The 21,235-nt window shown below is 37.1% G+C and overlaps 2 protein-coding genes across 4 annotated transcripts in view; one reads left to right on the top strand and one right to left on the bottom strand.

Annotated features, from left to right (window-relative positions):
* Positions 1 to 1,117: 1,117 nt before the first annotated feature.
* On the bottom strand, positions 1,118 to 7,741 carry cd40 (CD40 molecule, TNF receptor superfamily member 5). Of its 3 annotated transcripts, XR_010543846.2 has the most exons (10): positions 7,580 to 7,741; positions 5,783 to 5,867; positions 5,343 to 5,465; positions 5,021 to 5,173; positions 4,410 to 4,500; positions 4,245 to 4,303; positions 3,658 to 3,759; positions 2,299 to 2,315; positions 1,536 to 2,187; positions 1,118 to 1,505 (listed from the first exon to the last, which is right to left on the bottom strand). XR_010543846.2 is itself a non-coding variant. In XM_065285253.2 (9 exons), the coding sequence occupies exons 1-9, from the start codon at positions 7,607 to 7,609 to the stop codon at positions 1,966 to 1,968; spliced, it is 876 nt and encodes a 291-aa protein (XP_065141325.1). In that variant the 5' UTR covers positions 7,610 to 7,741; the 3' UTR covers positions 1,118 to 1,965. The 3 variants fall into 3 exon arrangements, 2 of the variants coding, with proteins under 2 accessions (XP_065141325.1, XP_065141323.1); XM_065285253.2 differs by having other exon boundaries at positions 1,118 to 2,181; XM_065285251.2 differs by having other exon boundaries at positions 1,118 to 2,187.
* Positions 7,742 to 10,782: 3,041 nt separating this feature from the next.
* LOC135775132 (uncharacterized) overlaps positions 10,783 to 21,235 on the top strand; it is a 57,558-nt gene continuing 47,105 nt past the window's right edge. The window contains exons 1-8 of the mRNA XM_065285151.1: positions 10,783 to 10,953; positions 11,376 to 11,501; positions 11,981 to 12,046; positions 12,622 to 12,795; positions 12,959 to 13,116; positions 15,295 to 15,540; positions 15,822 to 16,383; positions 16,676 to 16,838. Of these exons, the coding sequence (XP_065141223.1) occupies positions 10,909 to 10,953; positions 11,376 to 11,501; positions 11,981 to 12,046; positions 12,622 to 12,795; positions 12,959 to 13,116; positions 15,295 to 15,540; positions 15,822 to 16,383; positions 16,676 to 16,838 (1,540 nt within the window). The 5' untranslated portion in view covers positions 10,783 to 10,908. The remainder of the gene's footprint in view (positions 10,954 to 11,375; positions 11,502 to 11,980; positions 12,047 to 12,621; positions 12,796 to 12,958; positions 13,117 to 15,294; positions 15,541 to 15,821; positions 16,384 to 16,675; positions 16,839 to 21,235) is intronic.

Below are 21,235 nucleotides of genomic sequence, written 5' to 3' on the forward strand. Positions count from 1 at the left end.
TCTTCCATGCCCCCTTTTCAGTGGCCCAAATGATGTGTAATCCCAGTCTAAACATGACAGGCAAAAGGCTGTGATATTGAGATAAGGATTGAGGTGTTGAACAATGGTGTGAGATACAATGCCTGTATCAGCCATCAAACGTGTCAAACAAGGGGTTTCTGATCTGAGCATATGGTCATATGCTTTGGGCAGTACAGCTTTATAGTTTAACAAACTACTTTTGTTTATATGCATGCGAAACTATAAGTGAACATTGGATCTGAACAAAATAACTTTACCATGACAACTTAAAAAAAAGGTAGGAGTTCGGTTAAATGCTGAATATGTGTTCAAATGAAATCTATAATTTGCCTCCAGCTGGACATTTATTATGTTAATGCACCTCTAATATACAACAGCAGCCTCTAGTGGACAGGAAGAGTATCGCACTATTCTCCAATAGAGTTTTACATCAGTTAATATACTAGTCAACATTTTAAATGGATCAAAAAGGTTAATCAAAGTTGTCTTGAGACAAGAACAGGTATTGGTTTTAAGACAACCATTAGAAAAGGGTTTGATTCCCTTTAAAGGGGTCATGGCATGAAAATGTTTAAGTGCTATGATTGGGTCCCCAGTGCTTCTATCAACTTAGAAAATGTGAAAAAGATAAACCCAGTAACTTAGTTTTCTTAGTTCTCCACAAGTACATGAAAAATCGGTCGTTGAAATTTGGCTCTCCTTATGATGTCATAAGGAGCTCTTATTATAATAATAATCTGCACTATCCAACCACAGCACTGCCATTGCACTGTGCAAAGAAAAGCACAATTGAGTTTTAATTGCAACAAACCACCATCATTGTGATCAGTGTTTGAATTTCATCAGCTCATTTGCATTTTAAATGACACACCCAAAACGGCACATTTTTGCACACACCTACAAAGTGGCAATTTTAACATGTTATAATAAATTATTTATATGGTATTTTGAGCTAAAACTTCACATATGTGCTCTGGGGACACCAAACATTTATTTGTCATCTTAAAAAAGTCAAGAGCCATGGCCCCTTTAAAAGTTTGACTAGTATAGTTTATTTTTATAGGTGACACGTATTTACAAAGAAGCAGGCTCATAGGAAAGTTTTCATATCACTGATTTATTATGTAAATTTTTTTCTGAAACAAAAGCATGTTCATATAACGAATAAAGATAAAATGTACAGTAAAATATTTACATACTACGAAGAAAGGCAGCCGATATAACATCGTAGACATCTATCTTACAGCAAATAAACAATAATAAAGTTACAAAATAAAAAAATAAACACATATGCAAACCTTTAACTACTTACACATAGTCTTGTACTTCATAATTTTCAAGTATGAAATGCCAAAAACATAAAAACAATAACATTGGGATAGAAATTGATTTTTTATGTAGTTTTAGTTTCATTGCATTAATGTTGTTGTGACATGGAGTAATTGTTAACCATGTGCACTGTAGTAAAGGCTTTTCTCAAATTTCTTCTGTTTTTTTTTTGGAAAGCATAAAACCATAAACATTTTCTTTAGCACGCATCTGTCCTTTTATCGCTTGACTAGTGTTACTCCCATATTTTACATTTTGACAGATCCAGACAGATGCATTCACTGTATATATTATACAACTGTTGTTACTGGGTTTAACCCTAAACCTCGTGTTTCAAGTGCCGTGCTCTACCAGTTGAGCTACATTAACACTGCTTCATTGCTTTCACAACTAATTTGTAATTTTGTCTACATGCATTTCATAACAGTGTTGCTGGTTGTACCGTAACGGGTGTATGTTTGCAAAGATACTGTTTCAGCTTTAACACTTAAGATTTACAACCAAAAGCAATGTTAGTGAATATCGTGACATGCAGAGTTGTACTACATTTAGAGTAAAGCAGTGGCTTGTAATGTAATGCTCTTTATGTTGATTGTAGCATACCGGGAGCAGATTTTAGAGGAAGGTGTTCTCTGAAAATGGGCGTGTTTCAGTACTCGAAAGGACTGATTGTTTGCCATCCTCTTGCACTAAAATATTCCCGTTTTCCGTAACGTTACTTGATGTGGGGCTCACAGGTGCAGTGTTGTCTACATCTTCCTCAGGCTGCTGTGCATTAAATGGCTCAGCTACTGAAGGGTCTTCTTTTAGTTGAGTTCTTTTTAGTTTATTCTGTAACTTAAAACAGAAGCATTTATTAAACACAACACCAATAAACTGTAGATGCCTTTGTGTAACAATATATCTGGATGGAAAAGACATGAAACATTTAAAGAAGAAAATATTTACCCATGTCAAGTGTTTTTCTGAAACAGAGCAAAAATGGCAAGTGTTAAAAATGCTTAAACTCGTTTTTTGTAAAATCTTAATATTGTGCGCCTATTTGAGAATATCAAAGCTGAGCTCAGGGTTCCCACACCTTAGTTCCCACTTCAAATTCAAGGACCTCAAGGACCAATACCTTCAAAATTTTAGGACTAAATGTGGGGACACATTTCAAGTGAGAGCAAGGTTACATCGTGTTACCTTTTAAGCTACATTGTTACAGTTCCCTTTTGAGGGAACTCATGCTGCGTTACTGCAGTGACACTTTAGGGGTGCCTCCAGGGGTAAAGGGCGATTTATAGTCGTGCGTAGGTCCTACGGCGTAGCAGCGACGGCGTAGGTTCCGCGCAGGTTTTCATTTATACTTGTGCGTCGCCGTCCGCGTCGACGTGCAAACACACGCGAAACCGCTGGTTGGCAGTAATCACGCGTGTAACCACAGTAGCAGCAGAAGTCGTCACAGAAGAAGAAGCTAAGCAAGTTAACCCACAAACGAAGAAGAAATAGCAACTTGTTGTGTATAATTTGAGAAGACCAGCAATGATGGAAGTAAATAAACAGCGACTTATGTTTCAGTTAGAGTTAAATCACTCCTCAACTTGGCTCATCTTTGTTTTCACCATCTCAAACGGAAATACTTATGACGCAGTTTTTTACCTGACGGGAGGGGTTCTGGTGGACCAATCACAGCGCTTACGGTCCGCGTAGAGCTGACGCGCTGTTAGAAATTTTGTGAGGTGCGCGTCAGGCTACGCAGAGCTACACACAGGCTACGGATAGCCTACGCCGTAGCTACGCCGTAGGACCTATGCACGACTATAAATCGCACTTTAGTGTGTCTGAATGTGTATATCAAATTCAATGGTGAGGCTTTACGACAAAGAAGGGGTGACGCAGGAGCCAGGAAGTATATCGCTATCTGAAATATTGCCAAAAACGGTGTTACAGGGGCGCAGGAAGTATGGCAAGGGAGACGCAGCGTGTCGTTCCCTTCTCAGGGAACAATAGTTACATATGTAACCCGACACGTTTTCATGTGTCAAACACAACTATGCAAAAAGCATTTTAGTATGAATCAACATTCGCATACAGAAGATATAAGCATTTAAAGTGAACACCTGTGCTTAAAAAGTCTAGAAGTTTTATGATATTATCCTACACTACACAGAGAATAATATGGATTTTTTTAGAAATAGATTCAAGGCCTGTATCTTTGTATGTATATTTTCTAAAACTTCCAACGTTTTTAAGGACATGTGGGAACCCTGTGAGCTGTCATAAGCAAAATATGTTTCGGCACTGAAGATAAATTAGGTTACTTACTCTTTTTGAGAAAAAACATTATAATAATTGCTGTGACTATCAGCGACAGAACTCCAAAAACTGCTCCCAAAATGGCACCCCGGTTAGAGGGCGTACCCTTTTCTGAAAAACAAAACATTTAACAAACAAAATCTACATTAATATTATAATCAAAACATCAATACTGACAAAATGTTATAGTCGTCTGGGGTCTCATTTATAAAACTGTGCGCGTGGGATCCTTACTAAAAGTCTACGTATGCACAAAAGCCGAAAATGGCATACGCCAAAAAATATTTAGACTTATAAAACAAAGCAATGTTCCCTGTATAAGTCACAGATCACCTATAAGTGTGCGTACATGAATCATAATCAGATCCCACCCTGCAAGCCCATTGTTTTTTATAGATCACAACCTTTGCGTGGGTACGCAAGCTTTATAAATGAGGCCCCTGGTATCCTTCTTGTTCACCAATTTAGGAACTAGGCTTCACCCACGTAAAGTTCTCAGGTTTCACTTCTGTACTGTATACCACGTTTACTCTTTCACATACTAACTGACTTTAATAATTACATTTTTTGGTGATCAAATAAGTTAAAGGTCTCACCACAGATCCTGTCTGAAGTTGAAGTGCCTGGAGTTTTCTCTTCATATCCAGAATCACATCTAGAGAGGCAAAATGAAAAACACAGCTAGTTAAAAGACATGCTCTTAATCCTTTTTTGTTAATACAAGCACACAAGGTGCGTTATATGAGTAAGCTTTCACATACGTTGTCCATTTTTCACAGGTGGTGGCTGAATTGTTTATGCTAAATGTCCCGATTTGACAGTTTTCACAAACTGTATCACTAACTGGTGAACCTGTGAAAATACAGTGAAATGAAAAGATTAAAGGTGGAGTCAGCAATTTTGCATTTTAAAGATGTCTAATAATCGTACAAACACAGCCCAGACGTCTAGGCTAAAACAAGGCAAAAAACAAAAATTTACTAGGCGTGTAACCATAGCCAAAAAATAAATAAAATCAAACATATTGTTATTACCGTTGACTTTGCTTACATGATGAATAATACATTTTATGGTCTTTCACCTTCTACAGACAAAATCTTTTTTTTTAAATACATTTAGATCACTTAATTTAGTGATTGCTTTCCGGATCTGAGAAACTTTTTAATCTGCATAACAAAAATGTTTTTGTGGAAATTACTTATTCCACCTTTAAAGTTTGTTGATATGTGTTCAGCGCAAATGACTTCACATTGGATGAGTCATGAATCTATTTTTAGTCAGATTTTAGATTCAATCATTTTTCACCAAATGTATAAATACGCTTCTGCAGAGTTTGAAGGTATACATTACATTAGACAGCATGTATACGAACCAGCTTTGAGGATTTTCTGTCCTGCGCTGCAGACTTTGTGTGGCCTACAAACGCTGCAGTCATCGTCTTGGGTACAGAAGTACCCAGGTTTGCATTTGCATACACTAAGAATGTCCTTGGGAATGGGAGTGATTTGTGGCAGAAAATTTAAATCTATTAAAAACCAAAGCAAGAGAAAGAGTGAGTTTGAATTTCAAAACATAATCTGTTCAATACATTATCCAGAACAGTCAAAATATTTAAGATACATTTATTTGAACAAATAACACTTTTATTAATCAAGATTTGTTTTTAATATTTCGTTTATAATAGTTTTACTCACTGGTGTCACAGCTGGGTTGGGGCTTGCATTTGGTCTCAGTTGTGTATCCGCTTTGATATTCTCCTTCTGAACAGTCCTGACACCTCGGGTCCATACAGTCATCATTCATCATCATCCTCTTTCCTGTAACACATTCATTGTTAATGCATACAAACAGTACAGGATCACATCCAATAGAATAGGACTAAAACATATTATACATATATTCACATATATTCACCAATAATGCATATAATTACAGATGCAGCTATACATTATATATACACCGATCAGCCATAAGCATAAGGGTCTTAGTGACTTTCAGGTGGTCATAATGTTATTGCTAATCGGTGTATGCAGCTATATGCATTATATAGTGTAATATTCTTCTTATCTGCTTGAAAGCAAATGATGTGAGATTTGTGGTGATACTTTCGTTATAATACAAATTATAAACAGACCTGGTCCACACTTCTTGCAGCATTTGCCATTCTTCTCATAATGTGTTTCCTCTTCACAAGACGACACAAGGTAAACCAATGTGACCTGTTAGGGGTAAAAGGGAGAGAAAAACATTATTTAAAGAAAACAACATTTTATTCTTATAGGAGATAACATAATTCATAACCTTAACCCTGTAAATTTTCATAGACATCTGAAAGGATATTAATATACAAATCTAAAAACAAGTGTCATAAAATTACAATTTTAAAAAGTTTGGAATCGCTGGCTTATTTTTTATTACCCCCCACTTTTTAAAATAATAATAAAGCATCTATTCTCTACTAAAAAAGCCGGTGAGCTGGTTTTAGCTGGTCTCCCAGCTTGGTTTAGCTGGTGTAGCAAGCTGATCTAGCTGTGCTTTTGTCACTTTTTTAGCTGGATTTAAAGAAGACCAGCTGACCCACCAGCTTGACCAGCTTTGCCAGACTAATAGGACCAGCTTAAACCAGCTACTGCCACCTTAAATCGGCTAAAACCAGCTACCAAACGTATGCTGGTCTTAGCTGGATTTTCAGAAGGGTTGTAGTCACACTGCTAGAAATAGTACAATTTCTCTTTCTGGAAAATCCAGCTAAGTCAGCATAAGCTGGTCTAGCTGTGTTTTGGTCACTTGTTAAACTGGTCTAGCTGGACTTAGCTGGTCAGACTGGAAGACCAGCTGACCCACCAGCTTTGCCAGGTTGATGGGGCATCTTAAACCACCTACTGCCACCTTTAAGCAGCAAAAAACAGCTACCAGCTTATGTTGGTCTTTGCTGGATTTTTCAGTAGGGTTGGATTTCATCAAACTTGAGATCTAAAATCTATGAGATGATTTTAAAAAACTATTGAAAGACTTTCCTTTTTTGAGCCCGTATAGGCTGCTGTCATTCATTATTCATTTCCAAATTTTATGTTGGCACAATTACGTTTGTCTACCCTGCTAAGACCAGCAGAAGCTGGTGAGCTGGTTTTAGCTGGTCTCCCAGCTTGGATTTAGCTGGTATTGCTGGTGTGTCAAAGTTGGTCTAGCAGGACTTAGCTGGTCAGGCTGGAAGACCAGCTGACCCACCAGCCTGACCAGCTTTGCCAGGCTGGGGGGACCAGCTTAAACCAGCTACTGCCACCTTAAAACAGCTACCAGCTTATACTGGCCTTAGCTGGATTTTCCAGTAGGGACAAAATAACTACAAACATTTAAGGAACACCTTATAATTAAAGCATTTTTAAGATCATGGGAATTGAAACAGACAGGTTAAGACGGCCACAAAGTAACTGCGTCATATTTAAATGTATTTCATGTCTGAGCCTGGGTCGTGTCTGAAACCCAACAGATCACGGGGGGATATCAAAACTGAAACGATACTGCGCAGACGGAAAGTACCAGACACTCCCCACCACACAGTGGCATTGACAAACAGCAGTTTTTGTATAAACGCATGCTTTAAAAGAATATTCAACAACACACTATGCAAAGATCAACAATAGACAATGCAAACAACTGATACCACTTATTTAGATCCGTATGTATGTATATATTCCGTCCCATTCTACTTATTCAAAACGAAAGTGAAAGTAATGCATCAACAACAATACTCCATAAATCCATTTAATAGCCCCCGAACGAAGTAGCGATACAATGTTACAATGTTGAAGTAACAATACTGAAGAAACACTACAATGCAAGTTACAATGTAACTAACAGCATCGTGAACATTATAAATATTAGCAGTTTTAAAGCGAAACGCATTGAAATGACACGAGCGGTCACTTACCACAATACAAAGAGTGTAAAATGTCCTCATGATGGTAACGGATCTTTGAAAATAACCTCACAGACACAACACACTGAAAACAAACGTCAGTGCAGGCAGCTCTGATTCTTGAAGACACGGCTCCTCTGATAAGACTAGTGTGGTACAAGGGAAATTTTCCCAGACACGCCCACACGTGACGTGACCATTTCCCCTTTATTCCAAGAAATGAGTAGTAATTAATATATTTTTTACATGTATTTTTGCTCCTTGAAGATAATATCTCATAATAATATAATTTATGATAAATGTATTAAAATTGTGATGTTAATCATTTAGTGTACGTCAGTGTTTCTGAAAAAGGGGGCGGGGCCGCGAGATGGTGCCAGAGGGACCCCAGTTTTATGACATTTTATAAAATACATAAATTTATGAGGAATTCTGTGTAATTAAATCTAAAAAAAAGCTACTATTACTAACCAAAAGCACTACTTTGTATAATTTAATGTTTTTTTTTTATTATTAAAATGTTGAGTTTTAGAATTGTTTTTTGTCATTTATTTTCTTTGGGGGGCGCGAAGGAATGCGCCATACAAAAAGGGGTTGGCACGCTGAAAACGTTTGAGAACCGTATGAAGAATGGCTCAGTAAAAGCTGGAAAACTAAATCAGATTTTATTAATTGTCATTGTGCAAGATTGATTAACCATCTTTTCATAGCTAAATCTTTATTGTGGCTTGGCTATAGTCAGCTATTGAGGATTATAATATGACCTGTCTGTTTTTTTTTATTTTTTATTATACTTTATGCCATTTGTAATAAATGTTGCATGTTGATTATCTGTCATTCACACACCATGACAATTGGCATCTCAACTTACCAGAACTTCCAACTTCCCGTTACCATCTCAGTTAACTTTCACTTCCTTGTAACCTCCACATTGAGACACGTCATCCGTGGCAGAAAACATTTTTGTCTCTTATCTGGAATTGTCTTTCCTTGATTTATTCCCGTATGCTTTTTTTATGATTTATTTTTGAGTTGACTGTTACAGTAATAAGAACAAACAAACATAGCTATTAAAGTCTAATGTGTGGAATAGTTTGTACACTTAGGTACAGGAGAATAAAAAAAAATGAAAATAGCTAAGAAATACATAAATAAATAAATAAATACAATTCCATCTACATGCTAACCACAGGTAAATCCCATCCTGCTGCAGGGCTCTCCCTCATGAAACAATAAAATTTCCAGGCTTATATCCTAGAAGCAGCAGGTGCTTTTCCACATTTTGAGGAAGTTGTACTGGGAAAGGACAGGAAAGAAATTCTCTCTGACCAGTGACCTAATCAAGATCCCAGCAATGTCTGTGCTGATCTGAAAAGACATTCTCTCACTTCCTCATACAACAATTATTTGAGGCCTGTAATACAGTAATTAAACATCCTCTTAAAAATACCCCTGAGTCCCACGAGAAACAGTTCAGAGAAAACAGGGGTCAGATTTTAATACATTTTTAACCAGTTTTTAGTGGAAATCAGGTGTAATAAAACACTGCACAGTGACTTCATTGGCTTTGCTGCAGAGCAAAAAATAAGTGTCTAATCTCAGGGAACACACATATGTAAGTCACTTTGGACCCCATAACACATTAAGACAAAATTATTTGTACACGTTCTGGTTGTTAATATAAGCACATACCTATGCTAGTTAATGTGATTAATTACATTACATGTGTGGTTAATCTACATAATGGTTGAAATTCAACCCAAAGACATGGATTTACTGGATTTTTATTATTATTTGGGGCCTTTGTATGTCAAAGCCAGATTGTAGACTCATATAAGCTATTATCAATGCTGAATGTCTATGTAACTCAAATCAAACAGGAAATCTTTTTTCTTTGTCACTTTGTCACATCTTTACTATTTTTAAACAAGTGTGAACTGACAGCTTTGGTAGGCTATTGAAAGGCCACATAATAACCAACATTATGTTTGACAAAACGTGTTTATTATGATTATTTCCCAACAACAAACAACACATTTATACTTTGGTGTGTGAATACTTTAACACATTACCAACAAAAACTTTCCTTATCGTAAGTGTGGTGCGCAAAACGAACAAACGAAAGGTGTGTCGGCTGCATGCATGCGCCAAACGATCTTATGACATCACTTTACCGCGAGAGTGATAGCTTTCGGATAGATCTCGCGGAACTTTGATGTCATATCTGTGATGTCGAACGCGCCTAAAATAAATTAATTTGTTTTATGGTAATCAACTTTCTCTCTCAACCAATGTTTAGACCCAGAATCGACGATTATACTCATTACACAAAACGCAAAAATATTCAAAAATATGAGAAGTTTTAGTATTAACTGCAAAAACTGTTGAGAGTTGCTGATTAGTCTCGCAATAAAGATATAAACAATTAGAAACTCGATCATAACCACCATATATTTCAAGTATTTTTATTTTATTTTATTTATTTTTGGAAAAAAAGTACAGCGGCCGGTCTGGCGTTGTGAGCGGAAGCTAATCGGGCGGATTTGGGTCCGACAGGACTCCGTTGGCGTGGTTCTCTTGTTTTTTCGTTGGCGTGGTTCTCATGTACGCGGCCCTTCTGATTGGGTAATAAAGAAAAAATCCTGTCACACACGTGTTTTTATTTTATATAGGTGAATGCTACGTTTAATATTTACACAGGGTTCTCAGTTGTCACGTGTGATTTATGCCTATAACTTGCCAAATGCTTAAATGTTAACTAAATACGCCTTGCTTTACTTTTCTCTTGCTTAAAGTGTTTCCTTTAATGACCGCATTTTATAGTTTTACTTTTTTATATAGTTGTTATTATATTTTTTATTACATGTTTTAAGACGAAATACAGCACAATATTTCATCCAAAGTTTGATTCATGCCGCTCTGGCTCCATCTAGCGGACAAAGCGTCGCTTTACAACCATGACCCAATGGAAATCAGTGTTATATCTGACATAGAAACAAATTAAAGAACCACAGATGAAAAATTATACATGAAGGTGATGCTGATTACATAAACATTAACATCACATTTACAACTGAGAACCAAATATTATAATATGTCCAATATACAGATCAGAAATCAGATAGTGAAGGTGTGTAACTTCATCAACTTACTACCTGTAAGCCACATTTAAGGAAGTTGTTTAGTTACAAGGTTAACATACCACACAAGTTCACTCTCTCTCGCCCTCTCTGTGTCTCTCTGATACTCACAAACACACCTCTTATTTTCAAGAGACAGCAAATCTCAATGTAACTTTTTATTTGACAGCACTTTGTGTGTGATCTGATGTCTTGTGAGTGATGTTTTATGTCAATATGGATCACAAGGCCGTGGTTTTTCCTCAGGTAAGACTTACTTCTTAATATCTGCATTGTGCAAATGTTGATTTAAATTAAACTATTATCATATTTAACTTAAGACAACACATGAGCAGGCTGATACAAATATGCATTTAAATCAAACCTTTAAGTTAATGTGGAAAAATATCATAACTGTTATTTTTTATACATATTATTAAATACATTGTGATGCATTTGAAAGGTTAAACCACTTGACACCTGATAACATGAAAAGATGTTATACTGAAGGTATACTTGTGAGGAAAATGTACAGTAGTACAGTAGGCAATTGAGAAGTGCTGTGATACAAACATATAACAACAAGTTGAAGCCAACCAAAAGCTTCCTCATTTTAACAGACCTCAAACATTTAATGGATAGCCTACAGTGTATATGTGTTCAGTATCTTCTTTAACTTTTTTTTATAGCTCAGCAATGAGATGCAGATCAATCTTATGAGCATGGTGAAGTCAGGACAGCTGAGTATTGATGAAGCTCTGATTCGTGCAAAGAGTGGCACGCTACAAAAATCACAGAGGAACTTCTGTACGGAGGTAAATTTATTGGATATGAGAAAAGAACATCACTTCAATGTATAAGTTAAGAAAAATCACAATGCAATATGTTTCTAGTTTTGTAAACACAGTCAAGCAACATTCCTTTGTTGCTTAAAAGAAGGAACTTATCTATAGCTATATTTAGCACAAGCCTTATGTTTTAACAATATCTTTTTGTTTAATTATTTTTAATGGTTGTGCAGAGTATAAAGACACTGAATTGCTAACATAGTTGTCATTGTAATTTAAACTCGGAGCCAATGGAATGGAAAGTTGTCTGCTTTTGCTCAGATCTTGTTAGGGAAATGTTTGTTGCTTAACCAGTTTTCATTACACAAGCGGTAATAAAGACTGGTCACCAAGGTGATTGTAATCAACCCGGTTCTGTAAATGTTTTTGAATGCATTAAGGAAGTATAGCTAGTTATTACCTGAAATCTGTGTTGTTTATCAGTGTTATTAATACGCCTGTTTTAGGAAAAACAATACAACTTCAGTGTCCGCAAGTTCAACCGCTACATATGGCAGAAAAGAGTGCTACAGGTTTGTATGCATAAACCAGAGATATGTGACCCTTACTGTGAAAACCCAGCTATAGGCGCTGTTTTTTTAACATAAAATTCATCCTACATAATTTAAAGGTGCATTGTGTAACTTTTAGAAGGATCTTTTGACAGAAATGCAATATAATATAATTATATTATCAGTAGTGATGAACTCTATTGTTTGATGAACTGTTTTATATACAAACAACGCGGGTCCCATTACATGGAAGTCGTAATTTCTCGCCACCATGTTTCTACCGTAGCACTGTCTCAGACGACATGTTTGTCCTGTGCGACTACCGTAGTAGCTTCTCTATGCGTTTTGAAAAGGAGAGGTGAGCTATGGACTGAGCCGTTGGTTGCAATTCACAGTTTCACCTCCAGATGCCGCTAAAAATCTGCACAGTGCACCTTTAAAGAACGTTCTGTAAAATTATCAATATGAAATCATTAGATAATGAAAGTTCATAGACTGGGTCACATATATGAACATCCATAAATAATAATACTCCTCCAAAAGAGTCTTTTAAATTGTGTATTAGGAATGAACGTGTCTTGATTCCTTCCTTAAAGATTGATTTCGCCAAGAATCTAATATGCAGCATTGAGAAAGGAATCGTGAAACGTCAGCTCCTTTTCTCGGATGTAAAAAACTGCCATGATTCTGCAGGCACCAAATTCTCAATTTCATTCAAAGGACGGCAAGACTATGAACTGGAGGCTGCATCTTCAGAGGACAAACAGAAAGTGAGATTATGTGTAATAATAATCTGTGCCAGATTAGTAAATGCACATCTGAATGAATACAAATTATGAATACATTATGAATATAAATATGTACACACAATATGTTTGCATGTATATGTGTTGTATGTGCAGATGAGTTTTAATGGCATATCTTCATCTTCAGATCATGCAGCTGGTAAATCAGGTAATCTACAATAATATATACAGTCTTCCCGTGGACAGTTCAGCAGACGTAGAGACTCCAGATGTACCTTCGGAGAACCTCAAAGAGGGACAACTTTTACTTCAAAGAGGAGGACTGGCGTCATTCAAATGGAAGAAGTATGAATTGTTTGCGTCTTGCAAAACCAATTCTCGGGTTGTATAGCGGCTTGAGCCCTGGCTGTGTGCTCTGGTTTCCAAAAACATGCAGGTTAAATGAATTGCCCTTCCCCGACTTGTGTGTATAGATCGACTGATTCCAGGGTTCCCACAGGTCATTGGATTTCTGGAATATCATGAAATGTCTATTCCAGATATTGAAAGTCAGGAAAGTCATGGAATATCAGTGATTTTTGACACCTTAAATTTTAGTTTTTCATTTATTAACTCCTTCCCCGCCAGCCATTATTTAAAAAGTTAAACCCCAGCATTTTTTTGTGATTTTTTACAAAAGTTTCACAAAACGCCTTCCAGGAAAATGTTCTTCTAAAAATATATCAACATACAAATACTGTATATCAAATGAAAGAACAGACCCTCTGCTTTCAAACAAACAAACAAACAAACAAAAAAAACAGGGAAAAAGTTTAATCCTATCTAAAAATATTTTTCTCTGCTTATAAATTCTTAAATATGGGTATTTTTTAAAAAAAAATACAAATTTTAGCAAAAAGCTGAAATAATTGCATTTTTGTGAAGGAATTTTGTTAGCAATCAGATTCAGAACAATTATGAAAACATACACAGAGTTTAAAATTGATAAATAACGTTTTGGCTTCAGTTTTTTTCATAAATTGGGTAAGTGCCATCTAGTGGATAATTGTGATATTACAGATTAACATAAAAAGGAACACTTTTTAATGCAATTTTTTTCTCTTAATTGACGAGATAAACCGTCAATGGTTGGGAAAGAGTTCAAATGTAATCTGCTTGTTAAGTTGTGATGTAAGGACTGTTTCCGTGTCCAGGGCCCCACTAATTTATTCGTCCTGACAAACATTTGTTGGCATTGTTTACTCATTTCAGACATTTAAGCTAAGTTTTTATAAACTCACAGTCCCACAACATTCCGGATATGAGTCATTAAAAATTGAGCTTCATGGAGAAGGACTTTTCCAGACATTGAAAGTCAGGGAAATTTATAGCATGGATTTTTGTTTGTTGCTTGAAATTTTAGTTTTCATTTATCAAAAATTGTTAACTTGTGACATAATGAATACCATTTCCGGATCAAGCCTCCTCTGAATTTAAACAGCTGTATATCAGCACTGTTAAGTAATTTCAGGCATTTAAGCTAAATTTTTATAAACTCACGATCTTCTCTACATTATCCAGGCTTACGGCATTCTGGAAAAGGTCATGGAAATTCAGCTTTAAAAGTCAGGGATTTTGACTTTGATTTACCTGTTAAGTCAATGCAAAGACACAAATTCACATCCTGCGGCGAAGTACGTGCGAAAGGCGCGGTGCGAATGGCGCAGAACGTTGCCGCAGGAAACGCGCGAGTTGGAAAATCTGAACTTTGGCGGATTTCTGCGCCGCGTTAACCAATCAGGATCTTGCTGTAGTTGCAGAAGCTCCTCCCATGACACGAATTTCTACGTGAATGTCACGAAAGACTAGAATTTCACACGCGGCTTTCACGCGCGAATGAATTGAGTAAACTCAAATATATAAACTCGAATAGCGCGTTTTTGCTGCCTCTATACCACAACTGGTGTGAACGCACCATTACCATGGGTTCAAACCGCGTCTAGTTTGCCTCTTGAACATTTTGAGTTTACTCGCTTCATTCACGCGTGAAAGCCACACGTGAAATTCTAGTCATCAACACATGCGGAAATTTGCGTCATGGGAGGGGCTTCTGCCACTTCGCTCGCTTGCTGTAATCACGTCACTACTAGAGCAAGCATTTTCCGCCAAAGTTAAAATAAAAAAAATCCCGCGAGACCTCCAGATGCGCGTCACGCGTCTTTACATTGACTTAACATTGAAATCACTCGTGCTTGACACCTCTACCGCGGCTGGTCTGAACGCGGCATTAGAGTGGGAACCCTTTGTTATTCTCGAACAAAAGTAACTTTGTATTTTAATAGACAATTAAATCAGCACATAAACCTCTTATGTTTACCCCAGTAATCCCCCATAGCCTCCTAACAACCACATAGCAATATGCTTCAAGCATCTCAAGTACCATAAAACTGTAATAATCTATGGATTTTATTTAATTGCAAATGACTTGATGTTAGAGCAATGACTTCAATGTTATTAACACACATATCATGTTTTGTGTCGTAGATATGAGGCTCATCTTCAAACTGGCTTGCTGAACTTGTTGCCAGTTGCCGTTGACACAGACACGTTCGTTTACTCCAGCGAATTTGTCTATAATATTTCGGAAATTTACACCAGTGTGGATAATGAAAGATGTACTGGAGAAGACAGGACGGCTGTTGTCATTCATCTCTCAGATGGTAACGTCAGGGTGGAGACGTCCAGCGCCCCTGATACCTTTACACTAATCAACGACAGAAATAACTTCCTGTGAGTCCAGTGGTCTTGTGTTTAAAAAAAAAGTTGCACTGATGAACAGTAAGCATAAATTTGAGCCAGTTTTGATTGAATGTTAAGACATTTGTGATGCATACTTGTATGAAAATCATCAGGAAAAATGTAAATGTTGTATTGACTTAATTCTCTAAATAGTCAATAAAATTAATTTAATCATAAAAATCATCTTCTTGTTTGACCGACATTTATCTTGCTCATTTATCCCACAGTCATATCTCATATACTCTTTTGTCTTATTTTTTTAACATTGGCAGGTTCAAAATACCAAAAAGTGACCACATGACCTCAGAGGCCATCACAAATGAGCGAGACGCCTGGGTGAAAGCCATTAAAACATTATGTATCGACTGGAAACGAAAATCACAACATCAACACTTCTACGAAGTCACTGAACCAGAGATAAATCACAATGGCATTATAGAAACCAACATCGAATCAGAATACGAAATGCAAAGTTACTACATGCCCACCACACCTCCACCAATACCACCTTCACCGAGACCACGCTTACCCAGAACTCCCTCAGCCGTACCCGAGGCCGAAGAACCCAGCTCCATACAAGGATCAAAACCAAGACTAAAGTCCGACCCAGAACCACAGATTCAATATGAGGAGATACCTTTAGCAGCGCCTATGATCGTACCAGCTTCTCCTGTGCCATTCTCTCTGACCTCGATGATGCTCGTGCCAGGTCCCGTTGCAAACCATGCCGTGCCACCTGCTCCTTTACCCCCTCCACCACCACCCAATAAAACAGCCAAGCAGCTCACAAACCGAATGAAAGCTTTTCACTGGGACCTGGTTGCTCAGGACAAGGTATCTGCTTTTGTATATTGGATTTTAAGGAAATAATTTACTCATCCTCATGCCATCCCAGATGTATATACAGTATACAACACATTAATAACTTTAAATCTCACTGGTTCTCAGATGTCCTCTTGATAGTTTGCACTGTATGTTTACATGGATATGCGTTATTGATCACTAAATATTATTGAAATCACCTGTCATGCTAAATCATCATGGTGCATTTGATATTTTCCAGTTGGCATGATAAGAGAAGATAAGAAAATTGACTCAAGATATTGTCTGCTTTCTCCCTTTGCAGATTGAGAAGTCGATATGGGCCCGCAGGAACCCCAAAAAGATTGATCTCGACACATCACGCTTGTATGAGCTGTTCGGAGTGAAGGACTCAGGAGCCACTGGCAGATCCGAGTCCAGCACTAACATGGAAATCATGCTGAACGCAAAGATCGCTCATAATTTCAGTGAGTACTTCACAAGTGGAAATTATTTATGAGTCTGTTGTCAGCAGATAAATCACAAAAAAAATCACAGCCAAGCCAAATTGAGTACAGGTGTCGAAAAAGACCAACCTAAATGTCTGCATAGTAATATGGCAAATATTTATTAGCATTCGGATTAACTCTTTCCCCGCCCTTGACGAACATTTGCATAAAAACCGTGTTCCTGATAAGGGCTGGGTATTGGCAAGGGCCTCACGATACATATCACGATACATAGGTCATGATACAATGTATCACGATACGATACAGTGCGTTGCATGTTGCGATACTTTGCAATACTTTTTCTTTTTTTATATCAAAAATGTAAAAAAAATTGAGCTTAACTTTTTTTAAAGCCAATGCTTCCACACGACGACTTTGAAAGCTGCAGCCATTTTCTTACTCCCGCTAACATCTGAGACATTGGCCGAATGGCCGTATATGACAGAAAACTGAGAGCGACAACTACAGCAGTGGTGGAGGAGGTTGTTTGATGCACACAGAGGGATTTGATGGGTTAAAAAAATACAGATAGTAGAGATTGAAATATCGTGGAAAAATTATCACGATAGTTAACTGTGTCGATATTTTTGCACAGCCCTATTCCTGATGAGGTTTTATGTTAATCTGTAATACCGTGATTAACCACTAGATGTCGCACTTACCCAATTTATAAAAAACTTAAACAAAAAATTATTTACTAATTTTAAACTTTGCACTGAAAAAATTATTCATTCAATTTACTCAATTTTTTAAGGTAAGTGGTTGCAAATCAATTTATTTAAGCTACATTTAAACAAAAAAGATAAGTAAAGTAAAGTAAAACAAAATACTTAGGTTTAAATGTAGCTTAAATGAATTGATTTGTATGGAGCCCCTAAGGGGACATGGAGTAAAAATTAAATAAAGTTTAGTTTCACGTGCTCACGCGAAACCTTCATCTGCAGAATTTTTTTTTAAAGTTTAGTTTCGCGTGCTCACGTGAAGCTATCGCGCGCGCATGTGAAACTATCGCGTGCTCACCTGAAACTATCGCGCGCGCGCACGTGAAAGCGATAGGTTCACGCGAGCATGCGATAGTTTCACGCGAGCACGCGAAACTAAACTTTAAAAAAAATTCTGCACATGAAGGTTTTGCGTGAGCACATGAAAGTTTCACGAGAGCTCATGAAAGTTTCACGTGAGCACATGAAACTAAACTTTAGATTTTTTTTACTCCATTGTCACCATAGGGGCTCGGTAGATTTGCAACCACCTATAACTTAAAAAATTGAGTAAACTGAATAAATATTTTTTTTCAGTGTGTTTATATTTTGATAATCGTTCTGAATCTGATCTCTAACAAAATTCCTTCACAAAAATGCAATTATTTCAGCTTTTTGCCAAAATTTATTTTTTTAAGAAAAATACCCATATATAAGACTTTATAAGCAGAGATAAAATATAGATAGGATGAAACGTTATTTTTTCCCCCGTTTTGTTTGTTTGTTTATTGTTTGTTTGAAAACAGAGGGTCTGTTCTCTCATTTAATATATTTGTATGTTTATATATTTTTAGAAGAAAATTTTCCTGGAAGGCATTTTGTGAAACTTTTGTGAAAATAACAAAAAAATTGCGGGCAACTTTTCAAAAATTGGCTGGCGGGAATGAGTTAATCTTGGTGACAGTCTGGCACCAACCAGACCTTATCGACTGGAAATCAAATTTATATTTCTAAACGTAAATAGCAGTGGCGGCTCGTGATTCAAAATAACCCTTACAGAAAAAGCACATGTATTTCACATGTGCAAAACACATGTGCTCACATGTGCAAAACACATCTGCTCACATGTGCAATACACATGTGGGCACATGTGCAATACACATGTGGCCACATGTGCAATACACATGCTCATATGTGCAATACACATGTGGCCACATGTGATCACATGTGTGTGATTTTGCACCTGTGAAATTTAATGTGTGAACACATGTTAAAATCACATGTGACACATGAAAACATGTTAAAATCACATGTAGAACATGTGTTTTGCACATGGGAAATGTGTGCTTTTGGAACACTTTTGTGTGAATCACATGTGAATTCCCATGTGAAACACATGAGATCACAGGTGAAACACATGCAGATTCACATGTGAAACACATGCAGATTCACATGTGAAACACATGCAGATTCACATGTGAAACACATGCAGATTCTCATGTGAAACACATGCAGATTCTCATGTGAAACACATGCAAATTCACATGTGAAACACATGCAAATTCTCATGTGAAACACATGCAGATTCTCATGTGAAACACATGCAAATTCACATGTGAAACACATGCAGATTCTCATGTGAAACACATGCAAATTCTCATGTGAAACACATGCAAATTCACATGTGAAACACGCAGATTCACATGTGAAACACATGCAGATTCACATGTGAAACACATGCAAATTCTCATGTGAAACACATGCAAATTCACATGTGAAACACATGCAGATTCACATGTGAAACACATGCAGATTCACATGTGAAACACATGCAAATTCACATGTGAAACACATGCAGATTCTCATGTGAAACACATGCAAATTCTCATGTGAAACACATGCAAATTCACATGTGAAACACATGCAAATTCTCATGTGAAACACATGCAGATTCTCATGTGAAACACATGCAAATTCTCATGTGAAACACATGCAAATTCACATGTGAAACACATGCAGATTCTCATGTGAAACACATGCAAATTCTCATGTGAAACACATGCAAATTCACATGTGAAACACATGCAAATTCTCATGTGAAACACATGCAAATTCTCATGTGAAACACATGCAAATTCTCATGTGAAACACATGCAAATTCTCATGTGAAACACATGCAAATTCACATGTGAAACACATGGGCTCACATGTAAAACACATGGGCTCACATGTAAAACACATGGGCTCACATGTAAAACACATGGGCTCACATGTAAAACACATGGGCTCACATGTGAAGCACATGCAAATTCACATGTGAAACACATGCAAATTCCCTTTCAATTTCACATGTGAAATGTGTGCTTTTGGAACATTTTTGTGTGAATCCCATGTGAAACACATGTGAAATTAGTGGATCACATGTGGCACATGTAAAAAAAATGGTCACCACATTATGCACATGTGATCGCATGTGTTTCACATGGGATTCACACAAAAATGTTCCAAAAGCACATATTTCACATGTGAAATTTATTGTGTGAAAACATGTTAAAATCACATGTGACACATGAAAACATGTTAGAATCACATGCAGAACATGTGTTTTGCACATGGGAAATGTGTGCTTTTGGAACACTTTGTGTGAATCACATGTGAATTTCCATGTGAAGCACAAAAAATTGTCATCACATTATGCACATGTGATCACATGGGTTTCTCATGTGATCACGTATTTTTTTTACATGTGAACTTGAGAGTTAAAGTATATAAAGTAGGCCATACAATTGCTTATCATAACCCAGGACTCAAACTCACCCTTTGACCCCAAGGGTAAGCTATAATCTTGCTAAGATGTCGGTGATATAAAATAAAGGCACCATGATGTGACTTTGACATAAGACACATTTTACTGTAAGGAAAAACTGATTCAAATGGAGAATTTATTTGCAAACATACAGAAAATTATAAGAAGTATCCAAACATATTCATAAAAAAACAAGTATCAATAAAATGCTGTCTGTTAACTGTTGGGAGTGTCATGTGTGTTGCTCGCGTTTTCAAAATATGTGTTCCCTTTCAGTCGGTCACTACGACGTCACGTCGTGACCGACGAATTGGGAACTCGCTTAGAGAGACCAATCTGCTTCGTACTCTACTAAAACGCCAATGAACTTGGCATTGAGATATTTGCATAATGCTGGCGCCGCCCCGCCAGGTGCGTATATAAGCCACAGGTGCAAATATGGAAATTAGCTTTTTTCGCTTCGAAAGCCGGCATTATCTGCTACTGAGAAGCTACTCTCTGCTCTTCTGGGAACGGTTGCTGAAGTTGATTGACAAGCAGTACTGACACAGCGGACGCTCGCAGTATTCCACTGCTCTGCATCTTTTTTGTTTTGAGTTTAGTGTGTGCGTTGCCTCTCCCTGTGCGCATCATCAGCTGAGCACCTAAGAGTGATTTCCCTAAAGAGTGATACGTGAGAGCTCTGTGTCTTTTTAAAGACAGCCACTCTCTCGTATATTCGGAGATCAGCGTCCTTTTCAGGATAGCTTTTCCTCCGTGCGATCTTGGATGCGAGAAGTACAGGGATTCCAGTGACGGTCACGAGCGCTGTCTTCGTGCTATGGCATCGAGCACTCCGAGGCTGCGTTCGTGGAGAGCTTTTGCTCTCT

This window comes from Paramisgurnus dabryanus, chromosome 21 (assembly GCF_030506205.2).
Source record: "Paramisgurnus dabryanus chromosome 21, PD_genome_1.1, whole genome shotgun sequence".
Lineage (NCBI taxonomy): Eukaryota > Metazoa > Chordata > Actinopteri > Cypriniformes > Cobitidae > Paramisgurnus > Paramisgurnus dabryanus.

Coding starts and splice junctions, on each gene's coding strand:
- cd40 (XM_065285251.2), bottom strand. CDS start 7,609: ATGAGGACATTTTACACTCTTTGTATTGTG. Junction 5,174..5,342: donor CCAACCCAGCTGTGACACCA/GTGAGTAAAACT, acceptor GGTTTTTAATAG/ATTTAAATTTTCTGCCACAA. Junction 4,304..4,409: donor ACCTGTGAAAAATGGACAAC/GTATGTGAAAGC, acceptor TTGCCTCTCTAG/ATGTGATTCTGGATATGAAG.